Here is a 14,622-nt window from a genome sequence, read left to right as displayed (position 1 = left end):
CTAAATACCTAGAGCCCCTCATGCATAAAAAGACCTACAAACTTGCACAGAAACTAAGGTTTATTAAGCATCAAGTTACAAGGTCAATAAAACACACTCAAGTATTCACAAGAAAATTTCTTTATACAAGATGTTATGACTCTTTGGGATTATTGGGGTTTTTTATTTCTTCTGGACTGCTCTCATCAGTGCTTTCACTGCTTTCAGTGGCATCATCTGGACTGCTCATGCTGTCTTCCTCAGAGTCTTCCTTCCTTTGTGCTAGACTGGAAACATTTTTCAAGATTATAAAAGTGAAATAACTTACAGTAGGTAAAACCAGTACTTACATTAAATTTCATTACCCTGAGGAATTGATGGGTCTGTTGGGATTAGAAAATTCTTTTTCTAAGTCAACATCAAATGGATCTGGAAAAAGAAGGAAAAACTGCAGAAGATGAAAAAAAGCATTTGCTTAATGGTCTGCCTTCATTTTCATAGATGAATGCCAAGGAGGGGAAGGCACAGAAACTCTAGTTTATATCTCTTGTAAGATTACCATAGTTGTTTGATGAGAAACCAGATATGAGAAAAATAACCTAAGTCCTGCCTGCCCAGTCTAGGCTTTTCACTCTTTCCCCTTACCCCCTTCAAGGGGTTCAGTAACTCTTCAGAGGTACTGAGATTGTAGAAGTAGGTTTCTAAGGCTTAGGCTAAGAAAACATAGATTAAGTTCTAAAAGGACTCTCTAGTTAGCTGATGTCCCCTGAGAAGTAAATTTCAGCTGTCCAGGTTTAGCTCTTGCTGAGTAAGGGTGGGGCTGAGCTCAACTTTGGCTGAAGTAGCTGGGCAAAACTGTTCTCTCAGAAAGTCAAACAAGGTGTGACAGCCTTGGTTCTGCAGTTCAACCAGAAAATACATAGGATTGTAGGTGGAAGTGTGGTTTACGTGGCATAGCCATGTTGCCCCTTAAGAGCTGTCTTCAGTTTAATCTAACTAGTTAGGCTTCCACCAAGATGGTGGTTTAATTCAGTATCATGGCAAAGAGGTCCAAGTTTAGAGCAACTTACAGTATGAGCCTCTGGCCTTTTTTTACAGGGCTTAATCACCGTGAAAGGAAAATGTTAATTAGGATAATTTCATATGTTCTTGATAATTTGCCTTTCTTTGTGCTGTCTTGCATGAGACCAAGCACTCACCTGTGAATACAGCCTGAAATACTGGGATTCCAATAAATTACTGGAAGAGTTTGGGAATAAACTACTTGTTACAATTTTCATTATAGGTCTGATTTTAAACATCTCGATTGAGGACTATATAAATATGTCTGTTAAAGGTACTTCTTAGGTATATGTGTAACTAACGTGTGGTCTATATTAAATTGGATGCCTACAGTTACTGTGTAACTAACTCGTATGCCTGTATGTCTCTGACACTTCCTTCTCAATTACTAGTCTTTTTACTCCTACTCCGCTTTTGACATCTGTATTTAAAACAAGCATCGTATTTTCTTTTTTCTCTTAAGTTTTCCAATTTGGTTAGCTGAATAAGGGCAACAGCTTCACACTTCAGCTCTGAGCACACTATTCTCTGCATGAAATTGCTTTAGTAATTTTCACCTATTTTAGTTTTAAAAAAATGGGCACACTTAGCACAGTATGAAGACAGAACGACATATATCAGCAAAGCACTTATCTTTCACCTTGCTAGTATTTTCATGAGATGTAAGGAAAAGACTTTGAAGAAACTAGTAAGAAAAAGGGCAGGTGTAGTGTTCCTGTGTTTTTCTCTTACCTACTTCATCTTTTTTTTCTTGAACACAGGCTAAAAAGTCCTTCTCAATGCTTAGCATGTCGTTCTGGCAATGACAGGCTGCGTATTTTTCCAAGAGATTTTTGTTCAGGTCAATAAATGCCTTACCCCATTTAAATTTCCTTAGAAGAACGGTGGCTAGATCTGGGAATCCTAAAACAGAAAATAAATTACCACTTTTCATTAGTGTGAGATTTCACTTGGCTTGCATGTTTTTAGTTCAGTATGTGCATACATGTCAATACAATAGAAAGATGCTTGCCAGTGTTTCTTTCAGTGTTTGGGAATTAAAACTTGTAGAAAGACTACATATATTTTCAAATTTCAGTTTAACTTGAAACATGGAACTGAATCCACAGCCTTTTGGTGAGTGTTACATAAATATATTTTGTAGGGGTAATGAATAATTCAAGCTCTAGGTCCCACAGCCCTTCAGTACAAGACCAATTGTACATACAGTATTTTCAGAAGATAAGATTTGTCTGCAGTACGGTAGAACATTTCTCTTATTAAAGTTCTGTGATGAGTCTGCAAAACATCACAAGAGGGGGCAATTTTTTTGTTCTTTCCCAGACCTTGCCCTCTTAACAGCCAGCTGCTATATCTCATTAAGGCAAAGGTGCCCAAGAGTCTGTGTTCTGTCTTCTCTCATTTTTTTAAACAGTTTTTCTAGCGTTATGCACCATCCAGACAAAATGAGGATTATCAGTTTGTGTCCTGTTTAGTAGCCGACATGAATATTCCAGAGACACCTCAGTGCCCCTGCTAACAAAGGTGCACTTCTGCACTGAGAAGAAAGCTAGACAATCTGATCCAAAAGTCAAAAGTGATGACCTGTGTGACAGCATTACAGCTTATTTTGTCGCAGACCATCACTTCTGATTTATTAAGGATGTAGGAATTGCTAGCAACATACTTCACAAAGTATGAGCCTACCAACTCAACAACTTGAGCCTACCAACAATGCAAAACGCTGCAGCAAAGGCTTCCACGCAGGACAGCTTGCACGGCCGACCATAGTTTACAGGATTTGCAGCCACCAAGTAAGGCAGTAACCGCAGACGACTTCCCTTTATTCTCTTAAAGGGAGTTTCTTCTAATTTGGCCCATGAGCAATCTATGACTGCAATTCCACTCTGAGCAATGACAATCCTGAAAAAAAGAAACAGCACTGTATTTTAAAAATTGTCGCCCTTTTCCTGATGAAGTGAGAATTCCAATTGCCTCTTTATATTGGCAACAAACTTGCATACGACCCCTGCTTTTGTGAATGAAAACCCATGTTTTCCAGTAACCTATAGAAGAGATGCAATGAGAAAAAACAGTAGCATGGTTTTCCTCCGAACATGCAAATGGCAAAAAAAGGTTTATCCATGTGTTTCAAAATGAAATGTGAATAATTCTAGGCTTAAAAGTGTGGCAGAGAAGTGTGGTTAATAGTAATGTCCACACCTGAAACGGCACCAAAGTTCCAGTTTAGTTTTTCTGCTCTCTGCTTCTAGAGACAATTCTTTTCTCTGAGTAAGGGTATCTTTATAAGAACTCTGCAGGCCCATTTGAAGAAAATTCTCATTTTCTGCAAAAAGCTTTCCGGCTAACACATTGTGTTGTCTAACTGAAGAACTTAAATAAGTACGGCATGATAAAAGACACAGTAACTACAAGGCTGTGCTTTGAAGAAATTAACCTACAAGACATACACATTGATTTTTCATTGGGATCTACTGATGTTTTTCCCATCTGATACTGTCAAGCTGATTTGATAAAACGGCATGTTCATGCATCAGTGTAACGTAATAAGGTCGATTTTATTCCGTATGAGTTTAAGCCATGAATCAGTGGCTAAAGTGCTCTCCCTAATACAGCATCAGGTCGGTATTTGAACCGCTGTCCCTTACAGTCTGCGCCTCCCCCACTTCCTTCGCCGCCCGGGTTTTGCCTACAGGCACCGGGGCCGCACCTGTCGGCGGGAGAGACGTACTCCGTGGCCAGCGGACTCAGGACGACGCCCGGGAATTTCTGCCGGAGGCGCAGGGTTCGCAGTAACCCTTTCCGGGCTAGTTTTCTCCCGGTGCATTTCTTGGGATCGCAGTGTCCGAGCTCCCACATGGCAAGGGGGCAGGGGAACTTGGCCTCCCGAGCGTCCCCATCCGCGGCCCTCTCGCCCTCCAGGCAAGCTGAAAACAGCAGGTGTACATCAGTGCACAGCGCCGACGCGGCACCGCTCGGCAGGAGCCGCCTGCCGCATCCCGCGGCGCCTTACGCACCTCTCAGCGCGACCTCCGCTTCCGCCGCAAAAGTCTCGAGGCTGCGAGTCCCGCGCCGGGCTCCGCGCCGGCCCCCGCGCCGGCCGCGCCCCATGGCCGCGCTCGGTGGAGACCCCGCCTCGCGCGCCCAGCACTTCCGCTTCCGGCAGAAAGGGCGATGGCGGCCGGGCTGCTGCTGGCGGCGCTGGGCGCCGCGCTCGGTGGGTGCGAGCGCCGCGGCGCGAGCGGGCGCGCTGGCGGTTTGGTCCGTCCGCCGCGCCCAACTGTTCTCTCCTAGCAGGTCTCTTCGCCTCGGCGGGGAAGATGAAGATCGTGGAGGAGCCGAATACGTTCGGGTACGTTCCCGCCTGCTCGCCGTGTCGTCCCGCGATCCGCTCGCACTCGGCGGGTCCGGGCCTGTCTGCCGTGGTGCCCGGTCCGCCCGTCTCTTCCTCCGGGGATGAGGCGCCGCGCCGCACCGGGCCGCTGCCGCAGAGCCCGCGGTTGGCCCGCGGGCAGCGGCCGTCGGTGTTGAACCACGCAGGTAGGGGAGGGTGTATGCACGGCCAGATGCATAACGCAGCCTTAAACGTTTAACTTTTCTTCTCTTAAAAGGTTGAATAACCCGTTCTTGCCTCAAACAAATAGGCTGCAGCCAAAGATGTCCCCGTCTGCACTATCAGGTATACGTAACCGTTTTTTGTTGTTTTGTTTGGGGTTTTTTTACAGCTTTTATCATTTACCAACCAGATGTTTGCAATGCAAATAGTCTATTTCGACTTTATGCACACAAACCCGAATTTCGCGTGTGATTTTATAAGCATCATGGAAAACAAGCACGGACAAATGTATTTCATTATGCTACTGAAGGATTAAAAACTAGATTAACTTCATTGGTGGTTCCAGGTCCCAGTGCTGTTAATACTGTTTTTGTGACAGGACCATCCTATGATTTATTCTGTGTTTTTCTAGCCTGTCACAGATCCTTTTGACCACAGTAAACACTTTTCTTGTTGACACAATCTTTGATGTCACTGAGATTATCATATAAAAAGCCATCCCATCATCTGGTAGTACTTAATACCCAAAAATAGTTTTAAAAAAGTCCTAGGAGTAGTCCTGGAACCAGTCAGAGGGACTCAGTTTCATACACAGCCTAGGTGTTGCAACATAAATACACCACTCAAGTAAAATAAACAGGAATGTAACAAATTCTAGGATGTCCATAAGATGAGAGCACATAATCACTGAAGGCAAAGACTTAGCAAAAGAGAGTAGCTCTTGTCTTTCTGCTAACCTTAAGCACAGACTTAAACCTTGTTCAGATTCAAGAAAGGCTTTATGGTATGATGAGATTGAATGTGATTATGCTTAATGTTTTCTGTCTTGTGAGTGTATAATTCTGCATGTACTGCATGTGAATTGTGATATAGTTAGAAATGGGATTAGTAATAGAATGCTGAATGGGAAGATGCCAAAAGTAGCAGGAAAATAGGACAGTACACCAGAAATTTTTCTTTATTTGTCGTGGGATCTTACATGCAGCCAAAAATTGCGACGGTATATATAGAACATGAACCTAGGGCATGGAACCCTGCCTTTAGCATTATTTCTTTTATTATTTACCATTATTTCTTTATCATGAAAACCACACTTGTTCTACTTCTTCTACAAAACAGTTGGGATAATAATTCTGGTAATTTCTGTTCTACAGTATCTGCTCTGGAAAGGGATACATGAGTTTAATGCATTCCTTATGGACATGCACATTTGCTTTTTTTCATCTGCAGGGAGAGCATCCTAATCACTGGGGCACAGATTTCATGTAGTAGAGGAGCAAACCCTTGGGCCAAGCCTACCTTTAGAATGAAATACAGACAGAAATATGCAGTCAGAAAAACACTTGGGAAAGAGAACCTGCCTATATGCCAGTGCTTAAAGAACTCTGGAGGCCATGATTCTGGTAGTCTGACCTTTGTAGGATTGCTTTTCTAGATACCTGGAAAAAGTACCCATGCAATCCTGACAGTGGGGAGTTAGAATCCAGGATGGGGTTTTACTTTATATGCTTTGTAATCTCTTTTCTTCTTTCCTCATAAATATTAAGTAATTCTAAGGAAAATTTCCTTATACAAGAGATACTGAAGTACTCCTCTAGCATGTAGTTCAGAACTTTTCATCCTCTTTTTAATGACAAGTTAGCCATCTTGGATTCCTTTGGCAGCAAGTCTTGTAGTCAATACTACAAGAGTAGAATTGCAACTGCTGACCCGTCTGACAGCAAAAGGTTTATCTTGTTGAATACTACCTGGATCAGACCTTTTTGCAAACAGCAAAAAGGAATATGCACTTTGAGAATCTCAGTGAAACTTAAATGTGCAGCATTGTCAGCGTTTTGAACAAACGGGCTTTACTGGTACAAACTTGCAGAGTTCAAATGAATTCGGAGACAGAGAGCTGCCAAGCAAGAGTTTCAGTGATTTCAGTGTTATTTTTTGGCAGGAGCTGCACTGATGATTCCTTTTATGGACCTAGCTTCCAATTGTTTATTTTGCACAGGTTTCTCATTTTTGTTGTTGAAAGAGGCATATCTATTTCACTGGGTAGTGAGAAAGAAGAATGTTAAAGATCATGACGCAAACCAGTATAGTGCTAGCGAGAGCTCAAAGTAATTCATTTGAAAGGTAAAAATTTCCTTATGTATAGCAGAAAACTAAATTTGTTGAATACTTCTCGCACTTTTGTCACCGCAGTAGCTTGCTTAAATTTAACCAAAACATTATTCCTTTATGTCATGTTGTGATGTTTTTAGGCCCTGCACATCTCTTTAGGCTTGCCGGCAAGTGTTTCAGTTTTGTGGAATCCACGTGAGTAATGTATTTGGATCTTTGTTTATATACTTACTAGGAATTAACTAGTTTTTTATTCCAGTCTGAAACATTCCTTGTTTTCTTTTCTCTCCTTTTAAGGTACAAGTATGAGTTTTGTCCTTTCCATAATGTCACTCAGCATGAGCAGACTTTTCGATGGAATGCCTACAGTGGGATTTTAGGGTGAGGCATTTAGACCTTTTGCGTTTTAGCTACATTGTCAGCAGGCTGCTTCATAGATTCCAGAAAGGAGGCAGTTTTAAAATTAGGATTCTTCCATTGGTCAGTTTACGTCATGGTAGTTCCCAAGGTGTTAGACATAAAAATACCCCTTCTTGAAAAATTCAGATTTATTTTTTTGTTGATAAATACTAACAACATATTTTAGTTGGAGACTGATTAATAACCAGTGCCAACTGCAAGTGTGGTATGTTCGTGTGAGAAATTCAGTAATGCCTAACTAATGCTTATATTAACACAGATTTCATGTCCATTAACTGTTTGCAGTTTGAGTTAAAATACAGAAATTACAAAATGAAATAATGGTTGTTAAACATAAAAAGTTATGAAATGCTCAATGTAGACCCAAAAAAAAGTATCCCGAAGTATTTGAAGTCCCTGGATCATAATACCAGCAAATCACAAAACCTGAAATAAAGTGTAAACCACACCATTCCTTTTCTTGGTATTTTGCATATAGATGTATTTTTTTTTCCTGTGTGCGAAATGGTAAGCCAGTATGTGAAGAAACTGGTACATCACCTTGCTGAGGGTATCATTTGCTTTAGGACTAGCAGAAGTAGAATAGTTTTTGTAGGTACTCTCACCAGCACTAAAAATCTTGCAGTCAAACTGAGTTGCACTGGTTACTTAGCCTCATGGAATTTTTGGGGGAATTTGGAACTTAACACAGATTTCTAAGTGCAAATGGTTTGTAAACTGAAATTTGATCCAAAACTCTGCTCTCAAAAAGTGCTGTTGATGTGTTCTATATAGCAACCTGGATAACGAACTACACTGCTTCCAGGGTGTTGGCTGTAGGAAATGTAAATACTAAGACAAAAAAAATGAAGTGTATACACTTAAATTGAATATGGTATAAGGATATACTTGGTTTTCTTCCTGATGGTTTGTCTTTTTCTGTCCAGTAACTTAAACAAAATAGTGCCCTCTTTTTTCAGAATCTGGCATGAATGGGAAATTGACAACAACACATTTGTTGGAATGTGGATGAGAGAAGGAGATTCCTGTGAAACTAAGAGCAGACAGACGAAGGTATGATAACTTAGACTATGCTAATTCAGATAGCATGACTCTCACTTGTGAGATTACAAACTGAAACGTTCCTACCCTAAAGAAGTCATCATCTAAGCTGTGATAGAAAACATAAAGATGGATTCCTGCAGGAACTGTGTGAATGAATGGAGGCGGAAAGCTAGAATCAGGATAAAATTTTGAAGACATTTACTCATGTTTTCTCATTGGTTACTTGCAACTTTTTTTTTTTTTTTTTTTCCTTGATAGATAGAGTGGTATAATTACTACTGTAGAAATACAGTATAGTGCTTTGTAATTTGTGTCAGGCAAAATAAAGATAAGGGCTCTTTGTTGAATTCAAGATGTCAGCCTATTAAAAACATCCAGGAAAAAGGAGGGGAGAGAATTAGGCAGTTAACAATAGCATGCTGAGAAGCTAAGCATGGTATAAGAACAAGTACTATGGGCACTTCAAAAAAGACTTTAAGGTGTTGGAGCATGTCTAGAGAAGGGCACTGGAGCTGTGGAAGGGTCTGGAGCACAAGCCTCATGGGTAGCACCTGTCAACCAGCATCCCCAGGCCTTTTTCCACCAGGCAGCTTTGCAGCTGCTCCTGCCTGAGCCTGGAGCGGTGCACAGGGGTGTTATGGCCTGAGTGCAGTACCCAGCACTTGGCCTTGTTGAATCTCTTGTGATTAGCTGCCATATCCTGGCCAAGGTGAAAATGTTACACTCTAATGGAGGTGCCTGCTTAACATCTTTATTTCCCATAGAAGCTGCAGAAAGAATTCATATTCTTTTATATCCTTCGATATTGTGATTGAAATATGTCATTGGCTTTTCATTTTGAAGACAGGAAATATTGTGCTGCAAATCTAAAGATGAAAACAAATCTCTGCAGATGTCTCTTAAAATAGCACATTGGTCAGAAATAAAATTTAAGAAAACTGTGCTTATGTTAGATGAGATTCTAAAGGGTGTTCTATTCACTGTCCTTTTTACTCTCATTCTTGCTGGAAATGTGCTGCTTAATAGTTCAAGGAATAATGGTTGGTGGGGAGAATATTTTCCCATTAGAGAAAACAATTTTCACATTTGATAAAATAAATGGGTGATGTGCTTGCTTTTTCTGTTGGAAAAAGTAAAAAAAGGTGCTGGAAGCTTTGACATGACTATGTACAGAAATGCATCTACTGGCACTGGAACACACCAAATTGATCATCAGTGATAGTATTGTTTCATGTAGACTTTTTTTCTCATCTTTGCTTTTACTGATGTTTAGGTTCATCTTGTTTGTGGAAAGAGCAATAAATTGGCTTACGTGTCTGAGCCAAGTACTTGTGTTTACTCTCTGACATTTGAGACTCCTCTCGTGTGCCACCCCCACTCACTTTTAGGTAAGATTTAAAAAAATATGTTGTGTAACAATGGCATATTGCATTATCCTCAGAGAGCCCATTTTTAGGCTGAATTAATACCTTAAGAGAAATTAGTATTAAATGTTTACGTATAATATGAAGTGTTGATTAAATCCCAGTCATTGTAACAGGTTTTTCTCAAATAAATTGTCATTGCTAGTGTAGACCTAGCAATGATTTTTTTTTTTTTTCTTTTCTTTTCTTGAACCGTAGGAATCAGCCCTCTAGTATCTGCCCATTTACTTACATTACATAAAATGCTCAATTAGAATTACATTGGAGCAAAGGAATATGAGGCCTTGTATCTGGAAATAAGAAAAATTTCTGGTCATTCTCTGGAAACTTTAAACGTATGAAGCGCAATTGAAGCGTAAGCCCAGCTCTTGAAAGCAGTAGACACTGTGTGTGTGCTGTGTAGAAACATTGAGTTCTTGCATGATACTGGAGGAGGAATTAACTAATGCAGGACAGTGCTCTTGGTTTTTATATTATTTGACTTCCACTTTTCAGTTTATCCAACTCTGACTGAAGCACTGCAGAGGAAGTGGGATGAAGCAGAGCAGCTTCTGTACGATGACCTAATAACTGACCAGGTTCATTAATTTTTTCCAACTTTATTCGGTAAAAAAACAACTACTGTCAAATAGCCAAGCCTAGCTTCTGTAGGTTCTTCTTTTGGAGTAGATGCATTTATTCTGCAGTTGGGAAATAGTAATTTTCATGTTCTGTAACTACTGTATGAACTGGTAATGAAGCTTGAGGACTTGGAATGGCCAGTGCAAATTCCAAGCAGAGATGCGAGTTGAATAGATTGATCTATCACCTATCGGAAACTTCTTTTTTAGGGTTACAAAAAAATTCTGAAAGAGATTTTTGAGGAAGCAGGACTTCTAAAAGCAACGGAAGAAAAGGAAGTTGAAAAACAGAGTAAGAAAATAACTCTGGAATTTGAAACAGTGGAAAAGTGCAGTAAGGTATAGAGCATGATATTTACAATGTGGAATTGCCACCTTTTTACTGTATGACAATATGAATGGGAGTGTATTATGTGAATGCCCTCGGTATTCAGCTGAATCTCTTAATGGGGTTATCTTTTCTGGTTTCAATATGTAACAGCTTACATATTGTATGATTTGGTATCTTTATTATAGCCCCTAAGTTAGAAACAAACCAGCAAAAATGAATGCCTGTGAGAAGATGTGTGTTGTGAAGGAATTAGTGTCTGCTCTTGGGCTGTGAACACCTTTGCAGGTACTCTTTCTGGGGAAAATCTGTCCAGAGGCAGGAAGGAATTACTAGTGAAGATACATGTGTAATGAACCTCAAGAATGTTGACACCTCTCTCTGTGGATAATTACCCAGACTTGTGTAAGAATGCATTGGCTGTTGCACAAGCAAAAGGCAGAATGGCTGTATTTATTTCTGAAATACTCTTGTGTATATGAACAGTTCTTCTGCGATAGAATTGCTCAGCCTAAAAGAGTACAACCTGACCATCAGAAAAAGAACATGAAAGGGAATTCATAATGCAGAGAAGCAGTTGCTGTTGTCTTTTTATTTGAAAAATGTAGGAAAGACAAAACACGATGTAGTAATTAATCAGTTTAACCAAATAAAACCATGGTTAAGCTGAATATACTTTAATATAAAGATCACCATTTTGATCTTACAGGAGCTGGAACAGCTAAAAGTATAAAGTAAGGGTAGTCCTGAAGTAAATTTAAGATTTGTTCTATGATAGAATGCTGGTTACAGGACAGATTTGAAATAGTTACAGAAAGCATTCCTAATTTTTATTCTTGGGCTTGTATAAAGCTGCCTCCTCTTTTGGCAACGCAGACATATATCTTTCTCTAAAATTTACTCTGTGTTTTTGGAACAAGCATTTTAGGATCTTTAAAGCCAAAAGGTGTAACAGCTGTGCACAGAGGTTTTTGTTTTTTTTTCTTAAAAGCTCCCTATTTAGGTACGTATTTGAAAAGTGGGAGAACTATTTTTAATGTATTTTCTTTCTTAGGAATACAAGCAACTTTCTGAAGAAATGAAAAAACTTAGAGTTTTATTAAGTCAGCATGGTATTGCATACAGAGGAAATTCTGGTGAGTTTTTTTGCTATCCTTCTTTTCCATTGTTGTCTGTTCAGAATGTGAATACCGTAGTGCTGTTTTCAGTTACAGCAGCAGTCATATAATCTGGCATATGTGGAGGTAAAATTCAGTAGACAAAATTTTAGTAAGTACTTAGGTTTTGATTCCTGTGCACAAGGACTTACTTTGTCCTCAAAAAATCTGTTGATGATTTGAAATTCTAGCTTTACAGAAAAAGTTTGCTGTTGTAATTGAAATTTGTCTCCAGTCCTTAAGGTGCCATTTTAAAAGGAAATCACTATTACATCATTAATAGCACAAATGTGTCTTTTAAGTAACTCCACTTTCTGTATTTTAACCACAAGGCCTGATTTCTTTCATAACACTTGAAGTTTTGTCTGTATCTTTTTGGGTTGTTTTTTTTTCTTTTTTTCTTTTTGAAGTTGCCAGTTTCTTTCTTCCCTCTCTTTGATTTCTGTTACGTGAGTACCGTATCACATGCAGTTTTTAGTAGGAAGGACTGGTGCTGGCTGTACAGGGGCACAGCTTATCTGGATTAATTCCAGACAAGTTGTTTTTTGATCTTTCTGGAGAGGTTTGTAGTCTGGTTCTCTGTTTGTTTGTTTTCCCTCACTCCTTCCAGACCATCATGCACTTTATTACATAAACTACTTGTAAAAGGAGAATTTAATGTCCGGGAATACACATATATACCTAAATACATGTATATTTTCTTTTACAGATTGTATGTTCAGAATTGGCACTTCAATAAAACAAAGACCTTTTAGCTAATTAAATCAGCTTAGAATTAGTGACACACTTAATTTTTTCTTTTTGCTTTGAGAAATCTTCCTAGGAAGAAACTCATATAAAAATTTTGTAGAACATGAATGTTTAAATTATTAATGATGTAATTTGCACAATATTTCTGCCTGTTTGGTAGTTCTTTCACTATTGCAGCAGCTCTTTTAATTATTGCAGATTAGCACTGTAAAATCAAAAGCAGAATTCAGTTTACTCTAGATTACTTACTTAGAAATTATTTAGTGAATTCTGTGACAAAAATGTTTTGGTGTTTAAAATCCAAAATAACTGATGTCTTATTGAATAACTGAATTTTCCAGCTGGAAATACCAGTGTTGAGTATGTAAGTCACCAAGTGGCAACTGCAGTGGCATCAGTTCTTAATGGGTCAAAGGATGATGAGCCCCTGCATGGCGATACAGGAATTTGGAATTACACTGTATGAAGAAACTTGGGTGGTACAGAATGTAAATTAAACTGAATAAATATTATGCCACAAAGATGATTTACCCTTTTGTGAGTATTCTTGACATTTTGAATTTCTGCCCTTAAGCACAAACCCTTGTCTCTGGGCTTTGTTGGTTCCCGAGGAACACCGATGGCCGCAGCGTAACGGAGTGCTCGAGATGAGAGCGATGCTGAGTTTGTATGTAAGCTGAAAGGGTCGTGTGTGATGAATGAGCTTTATGCTTTCTTTGTGCTGCTTTTGTTTTGGGTTTTCTGTAATTAATACTTCAGAAACAGAAAAACTATTATATTGCATTAATGTATATTTGGTTTGTGTTCCCCTGTATTGTTCTGTATTTGCATTTGCTGCTGCATTTCCATGGATCACTCTGTAAGTAAATTCACCTTTAACAGTGTGTCCATGGATTGTATTTGTAATTGAATTTGCATCTGTACTTGCCTTTGTATACATTGTGTTGCTGCATTTTGATGAAGTGCAAATTAAAAAATTTATTAAATAAAGTTGAATCACCCCTAATTACCATACCCCACTCCTTCTCCACTCCCCCCTTGGCTCCTGTCTTTGGTATAATTTAGTCTTTCCTTAATCACTGTATTTCTTGCTTTGCTTCTCACTTTACCTTTCATTGTATTTGTGAGTTTGTGTTTCTCACTTTATTTATGTCTGTCTCTCTGTTTCTTTCTCTCCACCTCTGTTTCTCTATTTCTTTCTCTCTTCCTGTTTCCCTCTAACTCTGCTTCCCTCTCACTGTATTTCCCCCTATTTCTTGTTCTCTGTCTAACTCTTTCTGTCTCTCTCTTTCTTTCCCTTTCTCTCTCTGTTTCTTTCTTTCTAACTTTCTTTTCCTTTTTAGCTTTAAAAAAGCAGCAGTAGAAACTTTCAGGATCCCTGGGAGTAAATATAAAAAAATTAAACTTTTAAACATTTAAATTAAAAAAATTTACTCTCTATGCCTACAGCCACGGAACCCACCTTCCTCTCCTATTCTCCACACTGTCCTAAAAACACTGTGACAGAAGCCAGGCGGTCCATGCAGGGACAGTGTCTCTTTAGGATCAGGGGAAAAGGGCAGAAGCACCTACAGAGCTTCAGTGCCTCTCTTGAGGAGGAAACACCATGGATCTGCACCCCCTTCTGCTTGCTGGGAAGACAATAAAACTGCTCAAAGAAAAAAACAGTAAAAAAATTATTAAAAATGGGTAAAAATTATGCCCCTTTCACTCCACTGGTAGAAAGAACACAATACCAAAAAATCTGTACCTGTTCCATCTTTAGACTGAAGCAGTAGCTTCTAATGCAGCAGGGACAACAGCAGGGAAGGGAAATGTTTGGATAATCATGTCTTCATTTAAAGATTTCTTCATGAAAGTCATCACTGCCCTAAATCAGGACATCCACTACATCCAGGGCATCTAATAAATGAAGAAAAAAATCTAAGCAGAGGATCCAGACTGCCAGGAAAAACAACAGAGGTAGAATGCAACACTCTAAGAATATAAGGCAAAGTTTTAATTTATTAAAAAAAAAAAAAAATAAAAGAAAGAAAAAAAGATGAAAGGCACCTTTGTCACACAGTACAATGTTATGTGCAACACAAGCATCACAGCTGAACCTTCCCTCTGCCTTTCAATGCTGCTGTCCAGCAAGGAGAGGCTGCGGCTGCTTCTGTATTCCCGAAGT

The 14,622-nt window shown here is 39.3% G+C and overlaps 2 protein-coding genes across 2 annotated transcripts; one reads left to right on the top strand and one right to left on the bottom strand.

The window, feature by feature from the left end:
• Positions 1-102: 102 nt before the first annotated feature.
• On the bottom strand, positions 103-4,223 carry TSR3 (TSR3 ribosome maturation factor). Its single transcript, XM_079320558.1, has 6 exons — positions 4,059-4,223; positions 3,752-3,968; positions 2,750-2,943; positions 1,774-1,944; positions 345-408; positions 103-266 (listed from the first exon to the last, which is right to left on the bottom strand). The coding sequence occupies exons 1-6, from the start codon at positions 4,150-4,152 to the stop codon at positions 134-136; spliced, it is 873 nt and encodes a 290-aa protein (XP_079176684.1). The 5' UTR covers positions 4,153-4,223; the 3' UTR covers positions 103-133.
• Positions 4,183-13,458, top strand: GNPTG (N-acetylglucosamine-1-phosphate transferase subunit gamma). The gene is made up of 11 exons (XM_079320557.1): positions 4,183-4,258; positions 4,339-4,393; positions 4,653-4,720; positions 6,850-6,904; positions 7,007-7,090; positions 8,089-8,182; positions 9,447-9,561; positions 10,093-10,175; positions 10,428-10,556; positions 11,600-11,681; positions 12,794-13,458. The coding sequence occupies exons 1-11, from the start codon at positions 4,216-4,218 to the stop codon at positions 12,916-12,918; spliced, it is 933 nt and encodes a 310-aa protein (XP_079176683.1). The 5' UTR covers positions 4,183-4,215; the 3' UTR covers positions 12,919-13,458.
• The last annotated feature ends 1,164 nt before the right edge of the window (positions 13,459-14,622 follow it).

The sequence above is a fragment of the Erithacus rubecula genome (assembly GCF_903797595.1).
Source record: "Erithacus rubecula genome assembly, chromosome: 17".
NCBI lineage: Eukaryota > Metazoa > Chordata > Aves > Passeriformes > Muscicapidae > Erithacus > Erithacus rubecula.
The sequence above is the reverse complement of the archived record's forward strand: the minus strand, read 5'-3'. Positions and strand labels throughout refer to the sequence as shown.

Bases quoted from the DNA above. Each gene is read 5' to 3' on its own strand.
- GNPTG (XM_079320557.1), top strand. From the start codon at position 4,216: ATGGCGGCCGGGCTGCTGCTGGCGGCGCTGGGCGCCGCGCTCG. The intron at 4,721-6,849 runs GTATACGTAACC...TGATGTTTTTAG, and splicing joins GTCCCCGTCTGCACTATCAG to GCCCTGCACATCTCTTTAGG. The intron at 10,176-10,427 runs GTTCATTAATTT...CTTCTTTTTTAG, and splicing joins ATGACCTAATAACTGACCAG to GGTTACAAAAAAATTCTGAA.
- TSR3 (XM_079320558.1), bottom strand. From the start codon at position 4,152: ATGGGGCGCGGCCGGCGCGGGGGCCGGCGCGGAGCCCGGCGCGGGACT. The intron at 2,944-3,751 runs GTGCGGCCCCGG...TCTTTTTTTCAG, and splicing joins TACGTCTCTCCCGCCGACAG to GATTGTCATTGCTCAGAGTG. The intron at 267-344 runs GTAATGAAATTT...AAATGTTTCCAG, and splicing joins AGACCCATCAATTCCTCAGG to TCTAGCACAAAGGAAGGAAG.